Source organism: Delphinapterus leucas, chromosome 19 (genome assembly GCF_059928025.1).
Source record: "Delphinapterus leucas isolate spDelLeu-1000000601 "Yukka" chromosome 19, BTC_Dleu_Yukka2, whole genome shotgun sequence".
NCBI lineage: Eukaryota > Metazoa > Chordata > Mammalia > Artiodactyla > Monodontidae > Delphinapterus > Delphinapterus leucas.
In genome coordinates this window covers 30,788,012-30,807,992 of record NC_143147.1, presented here as the reverse complement: position 1 = coordinate 30,807,992, position 19,981 = coordinate 30,788,012, and the positions used below count along the sequence as shown (strand labels likewise).

Below are 19,981 nucleotides of genomic sequence, written 5' to 3'. Positions count from 1 at the left end.
TTGACTCAAAATCACTGTGCCGAAAAGTTATTTTTTCTTTAAGATAAAATCAAATAACACTGGGCTGGCTCCATTCAGCCTGCTAGCTAATCCGACCAGAGCCCTGGTGGGTCCTCTTTCCCAGGTAAGGGTTGTAATAAGATCTACACACCCTAAAGAGTGAACAAGGCAAAGGGCGATCACTAAGGAGGTCGGCTGGATGTCTACAGCAGTAATTCAGAAGATGAGCGCTTCACTCAATGCGATCACACCAATCACGTGTCGCTAATCTTCCACACCAATCATGAGCCACTGCCAAGCATCACCAGAATCTGAGCGGAGCATCCTACCTGGAAGGTGCAAATAAAACAAACAAAGCAACCTAAATGTCCATCGACAGAGGAATGGATAAAGAAGATGTGGTCTATATAGACAATGGAATATTACTCAGCCATAAGAAAGCCATTTGCAGCAACACGGATGCTCCTAGGGATGACCATTACTAAGGAAAGTAAGCCAGAGAAAGACGAATACCATATGATATCACTTATACGCGGAATCTTTTAAAAATGATACAATGAACTCATTTACAGAACAGAAATAGACTCAAAGACACTGAAGACAAATTTATGGTTACTGAAGGGGAAGGGGGGAGGGATAAATCAGGAGTTTGGGATTAACAGATACACACTACTATATATAAAATAGATAACCAACAAGGACCTACTGTATAGCACAGGGAACTATACTCAATATCTGTAATAACCTATAGTGGAAAAGAAACTGAAAAAAGAATATATATATACACACACACATATACATATATATGACGGCATCACTTTGCTGTACACCTGAAACACTGTAAATCAACTAAACTTTAATTTTAAAAATTCCAAAAAAACAAATAAATAAAAATTCACCCTAGGGGAAATGGAGATTTTGCATGAGGAACTTTAAACAAAGCCATCACTAAAGTCTCAGAATAGTAAGTAAAGACACTGCATCCAATAAGAAAGAAAAAATATTATTTTAAAAAGAATATTTAGGGCTTCCCTGGTGGCGCAGTGGTTGGGGGTCTGCCTGCCGATGCAGGGGACACGGGTTCGTGCCCTGGTCTGGGAAGATCCCACATGCCGCAGAGCAGCTGGGCTCGTGAGCCATGGCCACTGAGCCTGCGCTTCCGGAGCCTGTGCTCCGCAACGGGAGAGACCACAACAGTCAGAGGCCCGCGTACTGGAAAAAAAAAAAAAAAGAATATTTACATAACAAGAGAAAGAAAGGAAGAAAGAAAACATGGGAGAGAGTGGAAGCTTTTAGAACTTAGAAACTTGAGAGCAGAAATGAAAGTCTTCGTAAAAAAGAGTTGAAAAACAAGTTGAAAACACAGAGTTGAAAAAATATTATAAAATGTAGTAAAGGTATAAAAAGGAAATATGTGAGAGAAAAGACAAGAAAATTGGAAAACCAGTCCAATATGTCCAACATCTGAATAGCAGACAATACAGAAAGAGAGAAAAGAAAAAAAGTGAGGAGTGGAATTCATCAAAGAAACAAGCCAAGAAAATTTCCAAGAATTTAACGACTTGAGTTACCAGACCCATCAAGGGCCCAGCGAAAATGGATGAAAACAGACCCACATCAAATTACACTGTTGTGAAATTCAGAACCCGGTGGGCAGATGGAAGATTCTATTTGCTTTCTAAGGGGAAAAAACTGAAGTGTGAGATGGTGAGGTGCGTGTCCCCCAGTTTCCTGTCTCCCGGCTTTAACACAGAGCCACAGCTCAGTGCGGGGGACATGGGGAGCATCCATCTCCTCTGAACTAACCTGGAACAAGGTCAGGTTAAACCAGACTGGGCAGAATGATTAAGCAGAGGAGGTCTTAACATCTACTTTCTTGACTGTTCTCTGTTCCGGGACATTTGAATACGCCCTCAGAGTATGTGGCCCCCGGGGGTGGGTCCAGTGCCCATGAAACTAGAGCTGGAGGGGGACTGTGGGTGGGCCTGCATGGAAGGATGACACTCAAGAGATCCCAGCACCAAGGAGACCCAAGCCGAGACCAAGTTCGACAAAACAGCCACAAGAAACAAATTTCCATTGCCTACGTGGGCGGGGCAATCCACATCCAGTTAGAGAGAGGATAATGTGACCATAGACCCACCCTCCACTCAGCCCCAGTGTTGCCTAAATCGACACTTTTGACCCCAGGCAGATGCCATTCGGGGGAGAGGCCAGCATGGCCTTTGAAGACTGAGAAATCTGAGATCCTGATCTCTCTAAAAAAGAGCATGCATCACCTAAAGGGCCTGTTAAAAGATCAAATGATATTAAGGCTTAAACCTGATAGGACTAAATATTTTTGTGTCTACGGACCAGTTAGGCTGCTCATGAGAAAGACCAGATTATTTATAGGCAATATAAAGGGACAGTGTTTCTTCCTAGTTGTAGGTTGCAGCTGTAGGCTGAATGAGTTTCATGAAATTCCTATGCTTTTAAAGTGAGAGAAAAGGAAAAAAAAAAAAACCTTCCTGGGGAAAAAAAAAAAAGGCCAACATCGATTTCTCCTCTCCCTGTTCATACTAAGAAAACAAGTATATGAACAAAGCTGCATTTACAGAAGCCTGAAGATTAAACGAGTCTGCTAGTGGATATACGTGCCCATGTGAGGCGTAGTTATAGTTTAGTGCCTGACCTCTGCATTCAAAATTCAAAGAAAAAGAACAGCTTGAATGTGAAACAAACCAAAGACATAAAAGACCCTGTCTCCCAGCATACCTGAAGCCATACTTCTGCTCTACGTGGAGTTTCCATTCTGAATCAGCCAAACTTGTGTTGGTTAAAAGGGTTTTAGCTATATCCTCACTTGTTGCTGAAATTTAAATCACTGGCTATCACTGAGAGAAAAGTATTTTTGACAATTTACACCTTCTCAGGTGCATTCCACTTAGCATTTCATTAAAAGGATTTACCCAAATGTATTTAATCAGTACATATTATACCTAAGCACACATTATGCGTACATGCACACCTCGGAGATATTGCAGACGCAAATGAGTATCACAATAAACCCAGTCACATAAATTGTTCGGTTTCCCAGTACATATAAAAGTATGTTTACACTATACTGTAGTTTGTTAAGTGTGCAATAGAATTCTGTCTGAAAAAGCAATATACAGACCTTAATTTTAAAGAGCTTTATTGCTAAAAACGCTAACCCTCATCTGAGCCTTCAGTGAGTCTAATTTTTTGCTGGTGGAGGGTCCTACCTCCACGCTGGTGGTGCTGACTGATCAGGGTGGTGTTTGCTGAAGGCTGGGGTGGCTGCAGAAATTTCTTAAAATGAGACAAGAATGAAGTTTGTTGCATGGATTGACTCTTCCTTTCATGAACCATTTCTCTGTAGCATGCAATTCTGTTCAATAGCATTATACCCACAAGAGAACTTCTTTCAAGATTGGAGTCAGTGCTCTCCAACGCTGTCACTGCTTTATCAGCTAAGTCCATGTAATATTCTAAACCCTTTGTTGTAGTTTCAACAGTCTTCACAGCATCTTCACCAGGAGTAGAGTCCATCTCAAAAAAACACTTTCTTTGCCCACCAATAGAAGTAGCTCTTCATCCACTCAAGTTTTACCATGAGATTGCAGTAATTCAGTCCCATCCTCAGGCCCCACTTCTAATTCTAGTTCTCTTGCTGTGTCCACCACATCCTAAGATGCTTCCCCCCTGAAGTTCTAAACCCCTCAAAGACATCCATGCAGATTGGAACCAACTTCTTCCAAACCCCTGTGAATGTGGGTGTTTTGGCCTCTTCCCATTACTCATGAATGTTCTTAATGGCATCTAGAATGGTGAGTTCTTTCCAGGAGGTTTTCAGTTTACTTTGCCCAGATCCATCAGAGAAATCACTGTCTATGGCAGCTATAGCCTTATGAAATGTATTCCTTAAATAATAAGACTTGTGCTTGCTTTGGCAGCACATATACTAAAATTGGAACGATACAGAGAAGATTAGCATGGCCCCTGTACAAGGATGACAGGCAAATTCATGAAGCGTTCCATATTTTTGATGTGGCACATATACACAATGGAATATTACTCAGCCATAAAAAGAAACGAAATTGAGTTGCTTGTAGTCAGGTCGATGGACCTAGAGTCTGTCATACAGAGTGAAGTAAGTCAGAAAAAGAAAAACAAATATGCTAACGCATATATATGGAATCCAAAAAAAAAAAAATGGTCATGAAGAACCTAGGGGCAAGACTGGAATAAAGAGGCAAACCTACTAGAGAATGGACTTGAGGATATGGGGAGGGGGAAGGGTAAGCTGGGACAAAGTGAGAGAGTGGCATGGACATATATACACTACCAAACGTAAAATAGATAGCTAGTGGGAAGCAGCCGCATAGCACAGGGAGATCAGCTCGGTGCTTTGTGACCACCTAGAGGGGTGGGATAGGGAGGTTGGGGGGGAGGGAGACACAAGAGGGAAGAGATATGGGGACAGATGTATATGTATAGCTGATTCACTTTGTTGTAAAGCAGAAACTAACACAGCATTGTAAAGCAATTATACTCCAATAAAGATGTTAATAAATAAATAAATAATAAGACTTGAAAGTCTCCTTGATCCATGGGCTGCAGAATGGATGTTGTGTTAGCAGGCATGACAACAACATTCGTCTCATTGTACAGCTCCATCAGAGCTCTTTGGATAACCAGATTTACTGTCAATGAGCAGAAATTTTATTTTATTTTTTTTGGACAAGCCACGTGGCTTATGGGATCATAGTTCCCCGACCAGGGAGTGAACCTGGGCCCACAGCAGTGAAAGCACCAAGTCTTAACCACTGGACTGCCAGGGAATTCCCAGCAGTAATATTTTGAAAGATTTTTTTTTTTTCCTGAGTAGTAGATCTCAACAGTAGGCTTAAAAATATTCAGTAAACAGATGATCTGTCATCCAGGCTTTGTTGTTCCATTTACAGAACACAGGTAGAGTAGATTTAGCATAACTCTTAAGGGCCCTGGGATTTTCAGAATGGTAAATAAATATTGGCTTCAACTTCAAGTCACCACCTGCATGAGCCCCTAAAAAGAGTCAGCCTGTCCTTTGGAGTTTTGAAGCCAGGCATTGACTTCTCCTCTCCAGCTATGAAAGTCCCAGATGGCATCTTCTTTCAATAGAAGGCTGTTTCATCTACATTGAAGATCTGTTGTTTCATACAGCCACTGTCATTAATTATCTTAGTTAAACCTTCTGGATAACTTGCTGCAGCTTCTACATCAGCACTTGCTGCTTCACTTTGCACTTTGTTGTTACACAGACATGGCTTCTTTCCTTAAACCTCATGAACCAACCTCTGCTAGCTTCAAAATGTTCTTCTGCAGCTTCCTCGTCTCTCTCAGCCTTCATAGAATTGAAGAGAGTTAGGGCCTTGCTCTGGATTAGGCTTTGGTTCAAGGGAATGTTGTGGCTGGTTTGATCTTCCATCCAGACCGCTCACACTGTCTCCGTAGCAGCAAGACAGCTGTTTTGCTTTCTTCTCCTTCATGTATCCACTGCAGTAGCACTTTTAATTTCCCTCAAGAACTTCTCTTTTTTTGCATTCATAACTTGGCTGTTTGGTACAAGAGGCCTAGTTTTTGACCTATCTTGGCCTTTTGACATGGCTTCCTCACTAAGCTTCATCCTTTCTAAATTTTGATTTAAAGTGAGAGACATGCAACTCTTCCTTTCACTTGAACACTTAGAGGCCATTGCAAGGTTATTAATTGGCCTGATTTCAATAATTTTGTGTCTCAGGCAATAGGGAGGCCCAAGGAAAGGGAGAGAAATGAGGGAAAGGCCAGTGAGTGGAGTAATCACATCAGACACAACATTTACTGATTAAGTTCACTGTCTTATGTGGGTGTGGTTTGTGGCATCCCAAAACAATGACAATAATAACCTCAAAGATCACTGATTACAGATCACCAAAACAAATATAATAATAATGAAACAGTTTGATGGACTGTGAGAATTACCAAAACGTGACACAGAGACACAAAGTGAGCAAATTCTGTGGGAAAAATGGTGCCAATGGATTTGCTCAACGCAGGGTTGCCTCCAACGTTCAATTTGTAAATAAGTGTACTGTGAAGCTCAGGAAGGCAAAGGACAACAAAACAAGGTGGATCTGTCTGCACATTACGAAGGACATTATGCAGATATGATAAAACATTTCTATGTGCATCACTGATCATTTCCTCGGTACATATTCCAAAAAGATACCAGGGTCTAAACATTTTTAAGATGCTTCACAACGGCTTCTAGAAAAGAGAGACATTTCACAGAGAGAAGAGTCAGCAAAAAGGGGGATTCTGCTGTAGAAAATGGAACAAACAAAATGAGCAAAAGAAACAGACACCTGCCACTGAAAGGGGAAGCAAATGGAGAAGGTGGATATTGAGCTTTGTGCACAGAAGCTGTGTCCCCAGGTGGACACGCCCTCTAGGATGGAACTCCAGACACTTCCATACCCATTCCTTATAGACTTTTCCTAAGTGAAGGCCGTCCCCATTCTCCATCTGCATAGTGTCACCCTCATCACTCGGTCCCCAAATGCCTCACCACCATCGCTGAATACCAAGCAGGTTAAAAGGAGAGAGGGACACCCTCCCCCTGACATTCCTGATGTCCCTTCTGCTCACAGGAAGAACCTGTAAGTGGTCCCTTGGCCACTCCAGCTGTAAGGGAGCCTTGGAAATGTACTCATAATTCTTGGCAGCCACGTGTCGGGCTCAAAGTTCTACTGCTGTGGAAAAGATGAAGAATAAATATTTGGGACACTAAAGGTCTATTACAGGAACAGAAACAAACCTGGTAATGAAACAAAGCCAAGCAAATGATGCCTTGTCATCGGTTTCTGGGTAGGAGGCGCTGTCTGTTCCCATACCCAGTAATCTTATACGTATTACAGTGTATAGAGAGCGCAAGTGTATGAAGAATTCTTTCTTATTGGATTAGGGGAGAAAATCCCTTTAATACCTGCAATGAGGAAGGAATTGCACTTTCTTGAAATGCCGTTTAAAACAAAACAAAAATGCCCTCCTCTTCCTCTGAAAGCACTTGGACCACAAATTCACACCTTTTCACTTCTTTAACCCCAAATCCCCTCCTGTACAAAAGCCTCTTTGGGGGAGCCCCTTCAGAAAAACCAACACACACTGTGACAACAGCATAGGTTAGAAAATCACAGCAAGTTTATTCATTGGCAAGAGACATAAAGAAAGCATTAAATGTTTGTGTTTCTAGGCTGCCAGCATAAACTTTTCAAAGTGTTTAAAGTGAATAACACCAAGAGCATAATTAGATATCACATCTTAAAGGACCCAAACACAATTTATCAGCTTTAAAAAATATTTTCAACTGAAAGTACATCTTTACATAGGTACATATATTATGTATAAACCACCTATAGTTGTTTTGAAAAATAATATGATAGAGTTAATAGAAATTTTATTATAATTTAAGAGTCCATGTGATAAACCTGTTAATGCCATAAATTTAATTATTTTGGGGAAATGTCTTCTTTAGACATTTCCCTAAAATAATTCACAGATTCAATCTATCTTAGAACTGGAAGGAATTTTAAGTAATCACCTGGTTCAGTCAACTCCTTAAGACAAATGAAGAATCGCTATCACTTTTTAGATCAAATTACATGATGCTAAATGACCCATCCAAGGCCCCGTAACTATTAAGTTTCCTCTTTTCTCAGCTCTTTTTTTTTCCTAGCCAAACAGATCTCAACACTGATTTCACGTGTAACCATAAGACATTCAAGTGCAAGATAAATTCACTGAGAAATCCCATTCCAGGATCCACTGTGCTTACTCAGTAAGATAAATTAAACCTGTCTGATGAAAATACACAACAAGCATTGCATTCAGCTTCTTGTCTTCAATTCTGATTAGTAAAGCACAGCCCCTACACTGAGGACAAACAAGACATAAACAGCAGTATAAGTACGTTGCTGGATTCGCTAAGTTTAATGCATCTACTTCGGTGCAAAACACTCATTCTATCCAAAGCCATGTTTTCAGAGGAAAGAAGAGGAAAGTAACTAAGCAGAATAGAATCCAAGGACTGCTGGTGTATTTGTATTCAGAGCATTGGCCTCTCAGGGGCTGTAAGCCTCAGACACAAGTCAGATGCCTTCTTGGTCAGTGTCCCCCACCCACAAGATGGGTCTGTGGGAGGGTCTTCCGACAGCCAGGACACACAGACACGTTCTTCAGGAGTGGTTGGCTCTAAGAATCGGGGCTGAGCTCACAAAGACGGAGTGTGGCTGGACTGGGAGGAAACCAGCTCCGAGCACATCCCCAAGATCTCACCCGGGAGCCAGCAGTGCAGGTGCAGGAGAGGCTGGAGGAGCTTCTGCTGATCTGGAAGGTCTTCTCGGTTGCTTCTGTCCACCTCATGCTTTCTAGGGGAGACAACCCTTGGAAGGCTTTGGTAGGGGTGTAGTTGAAAATCTGTTCCAAGAAAACGTTTGTTATACTTGGCAGAAAGCGATCACCGTCTCTCACTGGAATGTGCCCAGTCTCAGTCCCGATGGGTCCATCGGGCAGAAGTGAGAACGGTGGTTCAGGTAAAATCGAAATGTCCCACCTTCTGCCACACGACAAGCTCATGCAACTGAAATCTGGGAAAACTGCATAACCAGTCGTGGGCTTAGATGTATCAAACAACATCAAATCTAGTAAAATGTGTCTCCTGGCCCAGAGGAACTACAATTAATTGCAATTATTTTGGATCTCGCTTAACACCATCTGGAGGACCCTTTCTCTTGAAGGGCTGGCATCAACCACGTGGCAGCCAGGGTTCTCCATCCGCTGGTAGGACACTTCTACCCTGGAGACAGGCAGAATGAAAAGAGTTGGCCCATTTGTTAACACGGCTCTTTACGCAAATGTTATTTTCCTACCATAATATAGACAGCTTGAAGCCAGGTCCCCATCTGGTTTATCGCACTTCCGCCACCCAGGCAACTCGCTTTGCATACAGCAGACATCCGATACATTTAGTTTCATAAATGAGAAATTAATAATAATGTTTAATAGCTTGCATTTACTCAAAACCTTTTATCTGCCAAGCATTAGCATCCTGCATGGTCTTCTCGTTTCATATTCAGAGTAACTTCAGGAGGAGAATCAATGTCATCCACCCCCATTTTGCAGAGAAAGGAGCAAAGGCTCAAAGAGATTAACTAAGCTGCCCAATGGCAAATTCCTCCAGAGTCTGCCCCCTGAAGGATTTCACAGAAGCCAGAGGTCCTTGGCATATACATTGTTTTCACTTAGGAGTCTTCTACAATCGCACTAGAATTCTACCTCTCCTTCCAGTCTTAGCTAGCCTTGGTGTGTACAGAATAGCCGGGGCTGATTTGAAACAGGAGGGAAGTGGGCAGGGCACAGCCTTTGAAAGAACGACATAGCCCGAGGACATGACATAAACTGATTAGAACCAAATGGGCCCAAGATGGCAGACAAGTCAAGTTCCACTGGACCTCAGTATACGCTCACTGTGACAAATCAGCAGGCTAAATGACACACCCACAGGCACCATGACAGTTCCAAAGTCTACCATAAGGATCAAAAAGCGGGTGGTGGCCCAGCTCCTGGAAATCCCCGCCCCCTCCTGAAATAGCCGGAATACTCCTCCCGCTCATTAGCCTATGAAATTACCCACCCCTATAAAAACTGACAACCCCATATCCTGGTGCCTTTCTCACCTTCTGAGATGGCCCACAGTTTGACTGTGGAGTGTGTTTCTCGCTAAATAAATCCACTTCTTACCTATCACTCTGTCTGTCACTGAATTCTTTCTGTGATGAGACATCAAGAACCTGAGCCTCATTAAGTCCTGAAACCAGGTGTGTGATCTCAGTTGGAGACTGTGGGTTTTGGCCGGGTTCGAGTCCCAGCCTCTTGGGTTCAAATCCCAATCTGAGGTGCATGGTTTCAGATTATATGACCAAAGCTCTAGAGCTTTGCGGTTAAAACAAGCACCCGGACTCAGCCATATAAAAGAACGAAATAATGCCATTTGCAGCGACATGGATGGACCTAGAGATTGTTACACTGAGGGAAGTCAGACAGAGAAAGACAAATACCATATGATATCGCTTCTATGTGGAATCTAAAAAAGAAAATGGTACAAATGAACCTACTTACAAAACAGAAATAGACTCACAGATGTAGAAAAGAAACTTATAGTTACCAGTGGGTAAGGGGTGGGAGGGATAAACTGGGAGATTGGGAGTGACATATACACACTACTATATATAAAACAGATAATTAATAAGAGCCTACTGTATAGCACAGGGAACTCTACTCAATGCTCTATAATGACCTATATGGGAACAGAATCTAAAGAAGAGTGGATATATGTATATGTATAACTGATTCAGTTTGCTGTACAGCAGAAACTAACACAACATTGTAAATCAACTATACTCCAATAAAAATTATTAAAAAAAAAGTCCTCAGAGTAGATGGTGAGAAATGGAATATTTCCCACCATTATCAGTAAACAAAGGATGTCCCAGTCATCAGCGATTGCAGCCACCACGGCTGGCGAGCTGGTGAGCCCTGAGGGAACTCAGGAAGGAAAAGAATACCTGCCATCTAGCAGCCATCAGACTGCAGCCACTCCCTAAGGTGAGCCCTGAGGGAACTCAGGATGGGAAAGCACAGGATACTGGCCCCAGATAGCTGAGGTGCTTTCAAAGGAATGATTTCAGTGACCCCAGACTCTTGCATCTTCCCATACACAGAAAAAACGCTAAATTCCTTAACTTGACTTATCTGGTTTTCTTTAACAATAATCTTCTGACATTCAGACTACCTGTCCTTTGTTGCAAAACTCTTATGTGTCCTAGCTCTCCTGTCACCTCCTCAGAGCAGTTCTCTCAGGGTTACTTGAGATGCTGCCTCCCGGGCTTGAAGTCCTAAAAATTCCCGCCAAATAAAACATAACTCTCAACTTTTAGGCTGTGAATATTTTTTAGTCGACAATGGTCTGGGGCCATAGCTCTGCCTCACCACCTACCAGCTAGGAGAACATGCCACATTTCTTTCCCACCTGTGCCTCAGTTTCCTCATCTGTGAAGCGATTAGGAAATAATGCCTTCCTTGCAAGTTTGCCGTGAAGTTTAACTGAATTAATACCAACCAGTCAATCCTTTGACATGGTTTCTCTGCACACAGCTGAGTGGTTAATTATTTATGTTATAACAGCATTAAGTTAGGATAACAGTGCTATCAGTGTTTATTTATATAAACAATTCTGTTTTGGCTTTTCAAACCAGTCCTACAGAAGTAATTTAGTCAGCCGTGAAGCAGTAAGATGGTCCGGACACTCCTGCTATTGTGTTCATAGCTTTCTAATGAAAATGAAAGCACTGCCTTAAAATCAGAAAGGTCTTGAATTTAAACCCAGTTCTACTACTCAGTAGATATGCAAGTTGTAGACAAATCACTTAATCTTTGAGCCTCAGTTTTACAAACTGTGAAGTACAGCTAACATTGTCCTTGCAAGGGTTACAGAGCATCAGAAGTAAAATGCCTGACACACAGTGAGCCCCTAACAGGTAAAAGTCACTGTGAGGCCGTCAGACAGTGCTTGTGACCATTCTGTTACGACGACCCAGAAAAGTGTATTGTCTCACTCAGGTTCACGCTGGTGCTGGCACAGCCAGGACTAGAAAGACTAGGAAGGAGGTCTGATCCCCAGTCAGATATCCTGTGGCTATAAAACCACCACGCAGTGGCCCCATGGAACAATCCCATTGAAAGGAGTGAATCTAACTTGGAGGATACTGCCTCTCAGGTTTGGAAAATGGGAACCGTGTCATGTCCTCCACTTTACCAGAGTCAGTGCTGTTTCTGGATCGTCGCCACAGCCAGGGACCCCTGCCCCTCACATGGCATCGGGACACCTACTTTTGACGAAATATGCTGTTGGCCTCCAGTTCAGCCTCCTCCTTGGTCCTTTCCATGCCCCGGCCCTCGATCCTCTGCATCCTCTCCTCGGGACTCATGGTGAGCAACAGGACCAGGTCGGGTTTGAGCAGGTCCCTGGGCCACTGGTATATAGGGTGATGGGCAGGAGGCAGGTGCTGGAGACCCCCACTTACCTCAGTGGCTATGGCGTAGGTGGCCGTGCTGTGCCAGTACCTGAGAAGGAAAGCGGTAGTGAGTTCCCCGTCCACAGAGGAAGTCAAGGGAGCACCTGAAAACCAGCTGCTGAGGACGCTGAAACCAGAGATAGCTCTGCTGAACTTGTCCTAGTACTGTACACATTAAAGAGGTAAAACTAAATCTTATTTTTTAAAGCATTTATAAAATGTAAAAATAAGTTAAAATCAACAACCACAATAAGAATCCAGTGCACACCACCCAGAGCTCCATTTACTCAGTTAAAACTGCATGTATTGTGAGACTACTCTGTTGCCTTGGCCTTGCAGGATGCTTTCTTTTGTGATGGCAGGTTGGCATGGGATGGTAGATTTGTTCGGCAGTCCACTGGTATTTAATGCTGTATCTTGGCCAAACAAAAATCTGCAGGCCCATTCAGTTCCTACAATGTTTTAAAACTGAACTTGCTGGGCTTCCCTGGTGGCGCAGTGGTTGAGAGTCCGCCTGCTGATGCAGGGGACACTGGTTCGTGCCCCGGTCCGGGAAGATCCCACATGCCACGGAGCGGCTGGGCCCGTGAGCCATGGCCGCTGAGCCTGCGCGTCCGGAGCCTGTGCTCCGCAACGGGAGAGGCCACAACAGTGAGAGGCCTGCGTAACACACACACACACAAAATAAAAAACTGAACTTGCTGACAAGACATGGAAACAACCTAAACGTCCAACAACAGAGGAATGGATAAAGAAGATGTGGTACATATATGCAATGGAATGCTACTCAGCCATAAAAAAGAATGAAATAATGCCATTTGCAGCTACATGCATGCAACTAGAGATTATCATACTAAGTGAAGTAAGTCAGAAAGAGAAAGAAAAATACCATATGATATCACTTATACGTGGAATCTAAAATATGACACAAATGAACCTGTCTATGAAACAGAAACAGACTCACAGACACAGAGAACTGACTAGTGGTTGCCAAGGGGGTGGAGTTGGGGAGGGATGGAGTGGGAGTTGGGGATTAGCAGATGCAAACTATTATATATAGGGTGGATAAACAACAAGATCCTACTGTAGAGCAAGGGAATTATATTCAATATCCTGTGATAAACCATCATGGAAAAGAATATTAAAAAAAGAATGTAAATATATATATATGTATAACTGCGTCACTTTGCTGTATGGCAAAAATTAACACAACCTTGTAAATTGACTTCAATTTTAAAAATAAATAAATGAAAAATAAAAGAAATTGGACTTGCTGATGAAATCTGCATTCTAGGAACCCTGGATAGGAGGCCTTTGTCTTTCCCAGCTCTCCAGTCATCCAGCTGCAACTGTATGGATCAGAAAGAGAAATAAACCCAGATAAAATCTCTGAAACTCTGTGAATGTCCTCCCTGAGTGACAGCGGTCACTCTTGACCGGCTGATCTTAAAAAATGCTTTGAAGAGAGGAAAAGAAAATCGCAACCATCAAAGAAAATCAAATCAGCCCACTCTTTCAAAAAGCCCAATGGGGCTTCGCTGGTGGCGCAGTGGTTGAGAGTCCGCCTGCTAATGCAGAGGACACGGGTTCGTGCCCTGGTCCGGGAAGATCCCACATGCTGCGGAGCGGCTGGGCCCGTGAGCCATGGCCACTGAGCCTGTGCTCCGCAACGGGAAGGGCCACAACAGTGAGAGGTCCGCACACGGCAAAAAAAAAAAAAAAAAAAGCCCAATGGCTTTCTACCACCTGCCAGAAAACATTCAGCCTCCATCTAAGACACAAGCCTCTTCCCAGTGTGGACCCAGGCACGCTCTTCCATGGGGGTCTGTCTTCACACTTTTCCTCCGGCTGGAATGAAGGTCTCAGGCAGCAAAGTGCCTCCTCTTCCTTCGGCAGGCCATGCAGAGGGAGACCCCAGCAGGATTCACTGTTTCCTCCTCTGGGCTCTCAATGCCCTTCATACTCAGCTCTACTGAAGGACTTATTCTAAATTAGAGCCAGTTGTGTACAAGTTTCTCTCTTTCATCTCCTCCATTAGATAATTCATTTTTCAGTCATCTCCGTATTCCAAAATCTGAAACCAGCATCTGGCACACAATAGGTGTGCAACTAATAATGTTTTTTGGATGTAGGAATAAATGAATTAGAATTATTTTATTGATTGGCATAGTTTATTACACTCTTGCCCTGTTCATGTCATATTCCAATTTTAAGTGACGAAATGCAAAACTCCAAATCCAGTATCAAAGCACTAACACCTACAAAAACATTTATGAAACAATTATAAACATCCCAATGTCGAGAGGCACCCATGGCCCCATCCTTGTCTGTATTTTCAATTTACTGCCTGTACTGTTTTAAAATCCTAAATTCTTAATCACTTTAGATTTGAGCTGCTTTTCACAGTGAAAAGGACATACCGGTCCTTTATCTACAAAATAAATGCAGAGTGTTATCCAAGCTGTGTATTGTTTTACTCTCTGCCACCTACTTGCTTTGTGTACATTGGTTAAGTCTCAAATTCCTCTTCTGGAAAATGAAAATCATGAAAGCTTTGTTTTCCTCCCATAGTTTTTACAAAAATAGTCAAGTGCTTTTTAAAAATGTATCACACTTGAATTGGGAGATTAGGATTGACATACATACACTAATATGTATAAAATGGATAACTAATAAGAACCTGCTGTATAAAAAAATAAATAAAATAAAATTCAAAAAAGAAATGTATCACACTGTCATTATAAGGCAATATTTAATTCTTATTGGACACTAAAGCTGCAAGATTTCAAATTATGATAATATAATACAGAGAATACTGAAAAGAACAAAGGTAAAAAATTAATTTGGGGGCTGATCAATTCTAATATCATTCATTCTTCAAAGCCCTTTTCCACCTCCAAAAGCGTGGCCAGTGTAGCTGCTAGCGCCTTGAATTCTGCCTGGGGCCATTCCTATGTATCACTTACCAGACTTTTAATCACTCACAAACTTGTACTTTCACCTTCTCAACCAGATACATCTTGTCTCCCAAGCTGAATAAACCCAAGCAGGTCCAGGTTTTCTTCTTCTTGGCAACAAAACTACAATTTACACTGCATTTTGCACATGTTCCGTGTTCACTGAATTAAATACTTAGCTATGAATACAGAGGCTGATATCATCTAAATGTAAAAAGCCTTCTTTATTGTAGAAAAACCATCAGCAAGAATAGATTTTTTAAAGGTAATGAGGGTGATTAAGTTGCCAACCTTAACCGCAGTCACCATCAAAAATTACTCCATCTCCCTTCTTTTTTCAGCTAGATGATGGTGTTGTCTAAAATGGATTTCCTTAAAATCTTTAAACATGAACAAAACCCATCCAGACAACAAATAACTGCTTTTTTCTTCTCATCTGACAAGGTGATCTAGCATTATCTCTTTAAAGAAAAAAAATTGCAGACAATTCACAGACATAAAGAAGAAAAATCAGGGAAGAGTGGGAGCCCTGTTCTGCAAGCCAGAGTTCTCTCACTGACAACACTGCTGCTCATTTTAAATAATCATACCCTCTGGCCATCAATTTCAGACTCATTATTTAGTATTCTCCATTCCTGCCATAGGGAAACCACATTAGCTCAAATCAAATGCAATTTGTTGACACATTATACATCACTTATAAAATAATGCTTTATATTTTTATAGCAATGTGCTATTTTCAAAGCACGTCCACCTTCATCAACTCATTGGATATTCACCACAAGTCTTTTAATTTTTATTCTGTATTGGAGTATAGTTGATGAATAACGTTGTGTTAGTTTCAGGTGTACAGCATGGTGATTCAGTTACACATATACATGTATCTGTTCTTTTTTCAAATTCTGGTCAGCAGGGAAGGGATAAAGAATATCATCTTTGAAGAGATTAGGAAACAGGATGCAGAGAATAAGTGTCTACCTACATGCAGAAACCCGTGCTGCTCCAGGATTTTTGGAAATCCTAGGAAGTAATGTGCCTTATGAAGTCACACTTTATTAGGAAAAGCCTAGTCTATCTCCTTGAAATAAAGAGAGACTAACAAATAAATAAATAAATATATATATATCTATATCAATATGGTAAATCCAAGGACTTTAACAATAGGGTGGATCCCACAGGTGAAGAAGTCCCACAAAGGAAAGCAATGTCTTACCCTTGTCTAGGATTCCTTGTAACTTGCCAACTTTGAAATCACTATCTTGCCATCCCCAAAGTTAAGAGTACCCACTGGCATTATAGCTTAGATGACAGCAAAGGCCTTCTAACTACTTTGTACGGTTTTCATCTTCCCCACCACCACTCACCACCACACACTTTTTCTTAGGTCCAGTCACCTTTCCCCAGGCTTCCCACGCCTCAGACCACTCTGCTTCTTCGTCCCATAAATATCAAGCCCCTTGCTTTGGGGAAGGCAGATCTGAGATGTGCTCTGCCGTCTCCTTGCTTGCGGCCTTATGAATGAACCCTTTCTCTGCTGCCAACAAGAGTCTCAGTGTTTGGCTTGGGGAACATCGAACCTGGTTTGGTAACACACGTGGGCACCAAAGTTGTGTAAAAGAATGGTCATGGCAACAGTGACGATTCTCACAGGTGGCGTGAAGGAAGGCAGATGCAAACAGCAGTCAATGTCTATCTGCTTGTAGAGAGTTCAAGAACACGCAGAACTAACCTACGGTGACGGAGTCAGGGTCATGGTTCCCACGGGCGGGAGGGTGGGTCGTGACTGGGAGGGAAGGAACTTACAGGGTGGAGTAAGGTTCTAAGTCACGACCTGGGTGCAGGATGTACTTGAACATGTTCACTTTTTTAAATTCCTTGAGATTTCCATTTATAATTAGTGCTCTTCCCTGAACACTTGTCAGGCTTCAGTGCAACTGCTCACCTTTCCAAAAATAAGTCAAATTGCAGCAAGAACAAGATGTACACTGGAGTCATGTTAAGGACGAATTCACCTGCAACTGAAGCCCTTTGGTACTCCCCACCAACTGCATTTCTCTCTTTTTCCCAAGGGACAGCACTCTCCTAAATTTGGTGTTCAACATCCTTCCATCCCTTTTTTGGTATTATGTTTTATATTATTTTGCATGTGTTCTACTGAATATCTTTCTGCAAGTTGATTTCTTTCATTTGAAATTATAGTTTTGTAACTTAGGCACATTGATGCATCCTACGAGCGCATATGGCTGTTCGGTGCTCCATTTTATAAGTATATGCCAGTATTAATTTACCCTTTCTTCTGCTGATGCCTTTGGTTTTTCAAGTTTTTCAATATTATGAACAAAGCTGAAACAAACTGTATTTCTTCAGGAAGTGGAAGCAATCTTCTCAAATTGCTCCCCAAGTCACCCTACAGGTGCCCACTCCCACCAGCACCATGTGAGTTTCCATCAACCCACATCATCTCCAACTCTGGGCTATCAGACTTTTCTAATGAGTTCTCACCAACCTGATGAGAGTAAAACGGGCTCTCATCGTCGTTTGAATTTCCATTCCTAGTAGGACTTGCCTGCCGTTCCCTTTGTCCATTTTTGTAGCACTTTTAAGCTACTTCTTACATATGAAATTTCAAAATATAACTCAGCTTCTGTCACTCTATTATCTGAAACCTCCCAAAGGCCCCCCTCTGCACTCAGAACAAATTCCACACTCTTTTATCACAGCCACAGACCCTGCTGACCTGTCTCTGCCTTTTTATCCATCCAGAAAGCAGCCCCTCGTCCACATGTTTTCCTCACGATGGCCTGTTTCTAGCCCTGGAATGTGTTCGCATTTTCCCGTCTCTACACTTTGCTTTTGCTGACCCCTCTCCCACAAAGCTTTTACTCCAGGATTTTCAGGTGTGTCTCTCTTTGGTCATTCAGAGCTCAGACCACTGGTACCCCCTCACGCAGGCCTTCCTAAGTCACATCTAGTGGGGGGTTAGCCATCCTCCACCACACGACCTTGATCTCTCCTCTTTATAGTATGTATCACTCTCTGATATTACCTTATGTATCTATATGCTTGATTATTACCTTCTCCTTCAACAGAATGTTTGCTCCATGAAAGCAGGGCACTGCCTAGCTCATTTACCACCGAATCCTCGAAATTGAGAACTGTCTTTGGCAAATGGTAGATTTCCAATATATGTTTGTTGAATAAGCCAATAAACAAATGAACCACTGAAAGCTTGATTTGTGAAGCAGAGGCTTTTGTTAATATCCCCCATATGCTATTTCTAGCTCTGTCACTTTGGCAAGTTACTTAACTTTTCTAAGACCTGTGTTTCTCATCAGTAATTTTAGTATCTATGTAGTAGTTGTTCCAGATGTTAGTATAGTATGTATAATGTCTTTAGCAAAATGCCAGCCAATGGTGTAAGTGATTAATAAATCACAGACATTATTCCTGTTATTATCATAATACACTTTGTCTTAAACACTATTGTGTACTTGCATGTATATGTACACACACACACACATACACACTACTTATATGTTAGGAAGAAAATGCCGAATTCAACGCATCTTTATACCCACCTGTCTACAATCACAGGCGATTTGGTAGATTCTTTAGCTATTTCAGAAGCCACGATATAGTTGCCCAAAGAGTAAAAAGCTCTTCTAATGATAGTTGGTTCATCATCAAAGATTTTCCTCCACTGGCTGATGCAAGAGGGTGGTGACTTCAAGAGAACAGCCTTGAGTGAATCTGAAACTGACTGGGTCACAGTGGTTTTACCTGCAGGTCGGATACAAAATGCAGCACATCTTAACCACAGCCACGGTATCACTCCCAAAAGTTAACATTGATGTCAGAGCAAAGACATTCTTTCCACCTGTTACCACAAGGAGTTCATTAAATAATACAATTCTTTACAAAAAGTTGCCAACCCTTGGGAATTCAGGATTCCTGTTTGGTGTGAGAATGCTTGAAAGTAAAAAACAAATGGTCATCTCGTTTACAAACTAATGATAAACTCTGCTATCAGCTTCCAGGAACTCACTCCTCCCATCACGCCTCACCTGACTCAGGAAGGAGACTCACAGGGAATCCCGTGACCCTGTGGTTCTCCCAGATCCACCCTGTCCTTGGGTATTCCCTGTGGCCCTTGGAGCCACCCTTTTCCTGCTGTCGTGTGTTGGACTAAGTGTGGGCACGTCCACTGTATCCTGACGCCTATTTGGCAGCTCCAAAGGCTTCTGCCCTCCGCTCCCTAGCTCTTCCACACTTTGTTTCCACAGGGGCCTCTGAACTGCCTGCAGCTCCTGGACACACCAGGCCGGTTTGGGTCCCCAGCTTCACCCTGCTGTTTCTTCTGTCTGGAGGCTCTCTCCCGCCTTCCTCACCCGACCAACTCCTGTCCTACTGAAAGCCCAGTCCAGGATCCATCCCTCCAAGGTCTCCCGGACCGTGACCGCCCCTCATCTCCCACACCGAGGCTGTACCCAGTGCCCTCCCATGTTCACCGGAGCACCTGAGGCTCCTCCCACCTTACGGGGATGGATAACGGTAGTTATCCATCTTTGTGTCCCAGGCCAGACTTGCTCCATGCCTGGCACACGACAGAGGCTCACAGGAGGCTTATGAATTGAACCCTGTATAAAGTTTTGTGTGTCAAGAATTGTCTATTCCTACAACTCACTGCCTGTAACTAGAAGGTAATATTCTCTTACCTGTGGCATCCAGGCCTTCAATGACAATAACGGGGAACTTTCCCTTCTGGACCTGCTCTGGGCACTGGTCTACCAGGTCCAGCACAGCCCGGGCTTCAGGAATGAAGGATGTACACTGTAAAAGAATGTCCGTGCATCAGCAGCAAAGCGA

At 42.6% G+C, this 19,981-nt stretch overlaps 1 protein-coding gene and 1 non-coding gene across 2 annotated transcripts in view; one reads left to right on the top strand and one right to left on the bottom strand.

Moving 5' to 3' along the window:
- LOC111171354 (UMP-CMP kinase 2, mitochondrial) overlaps positions 1–19,981 on the bottom strand; it is a 34,941-nt gene that overhangs the window by 12,833 nt on the left and 2,127 nt on the right. The window contains 4 exon segments of the mRNA XM_089900848.1: positions 152–8,881; positions 11,974–12,207; positions 18,694–18,895; positions 19,831–19,945. Coding sequence (XP_089756974.1) covers positions 8,764–8,881; positions 11,974–12,207; positions 18,694–18,895; positions 19,831–19,945 — 669 coding nt within the window. The 3' untranslated portion in view covers positions 152–8,763.
- Positions 3,944–4,050, top strand: LOC149746268 (U6 spliceosomal RNA). Its single transcript, XR_016389701.1, has one exon. It is a non-coding gene; the product is annotated as a U6 spliceosomal RNA (small nuclear RNA).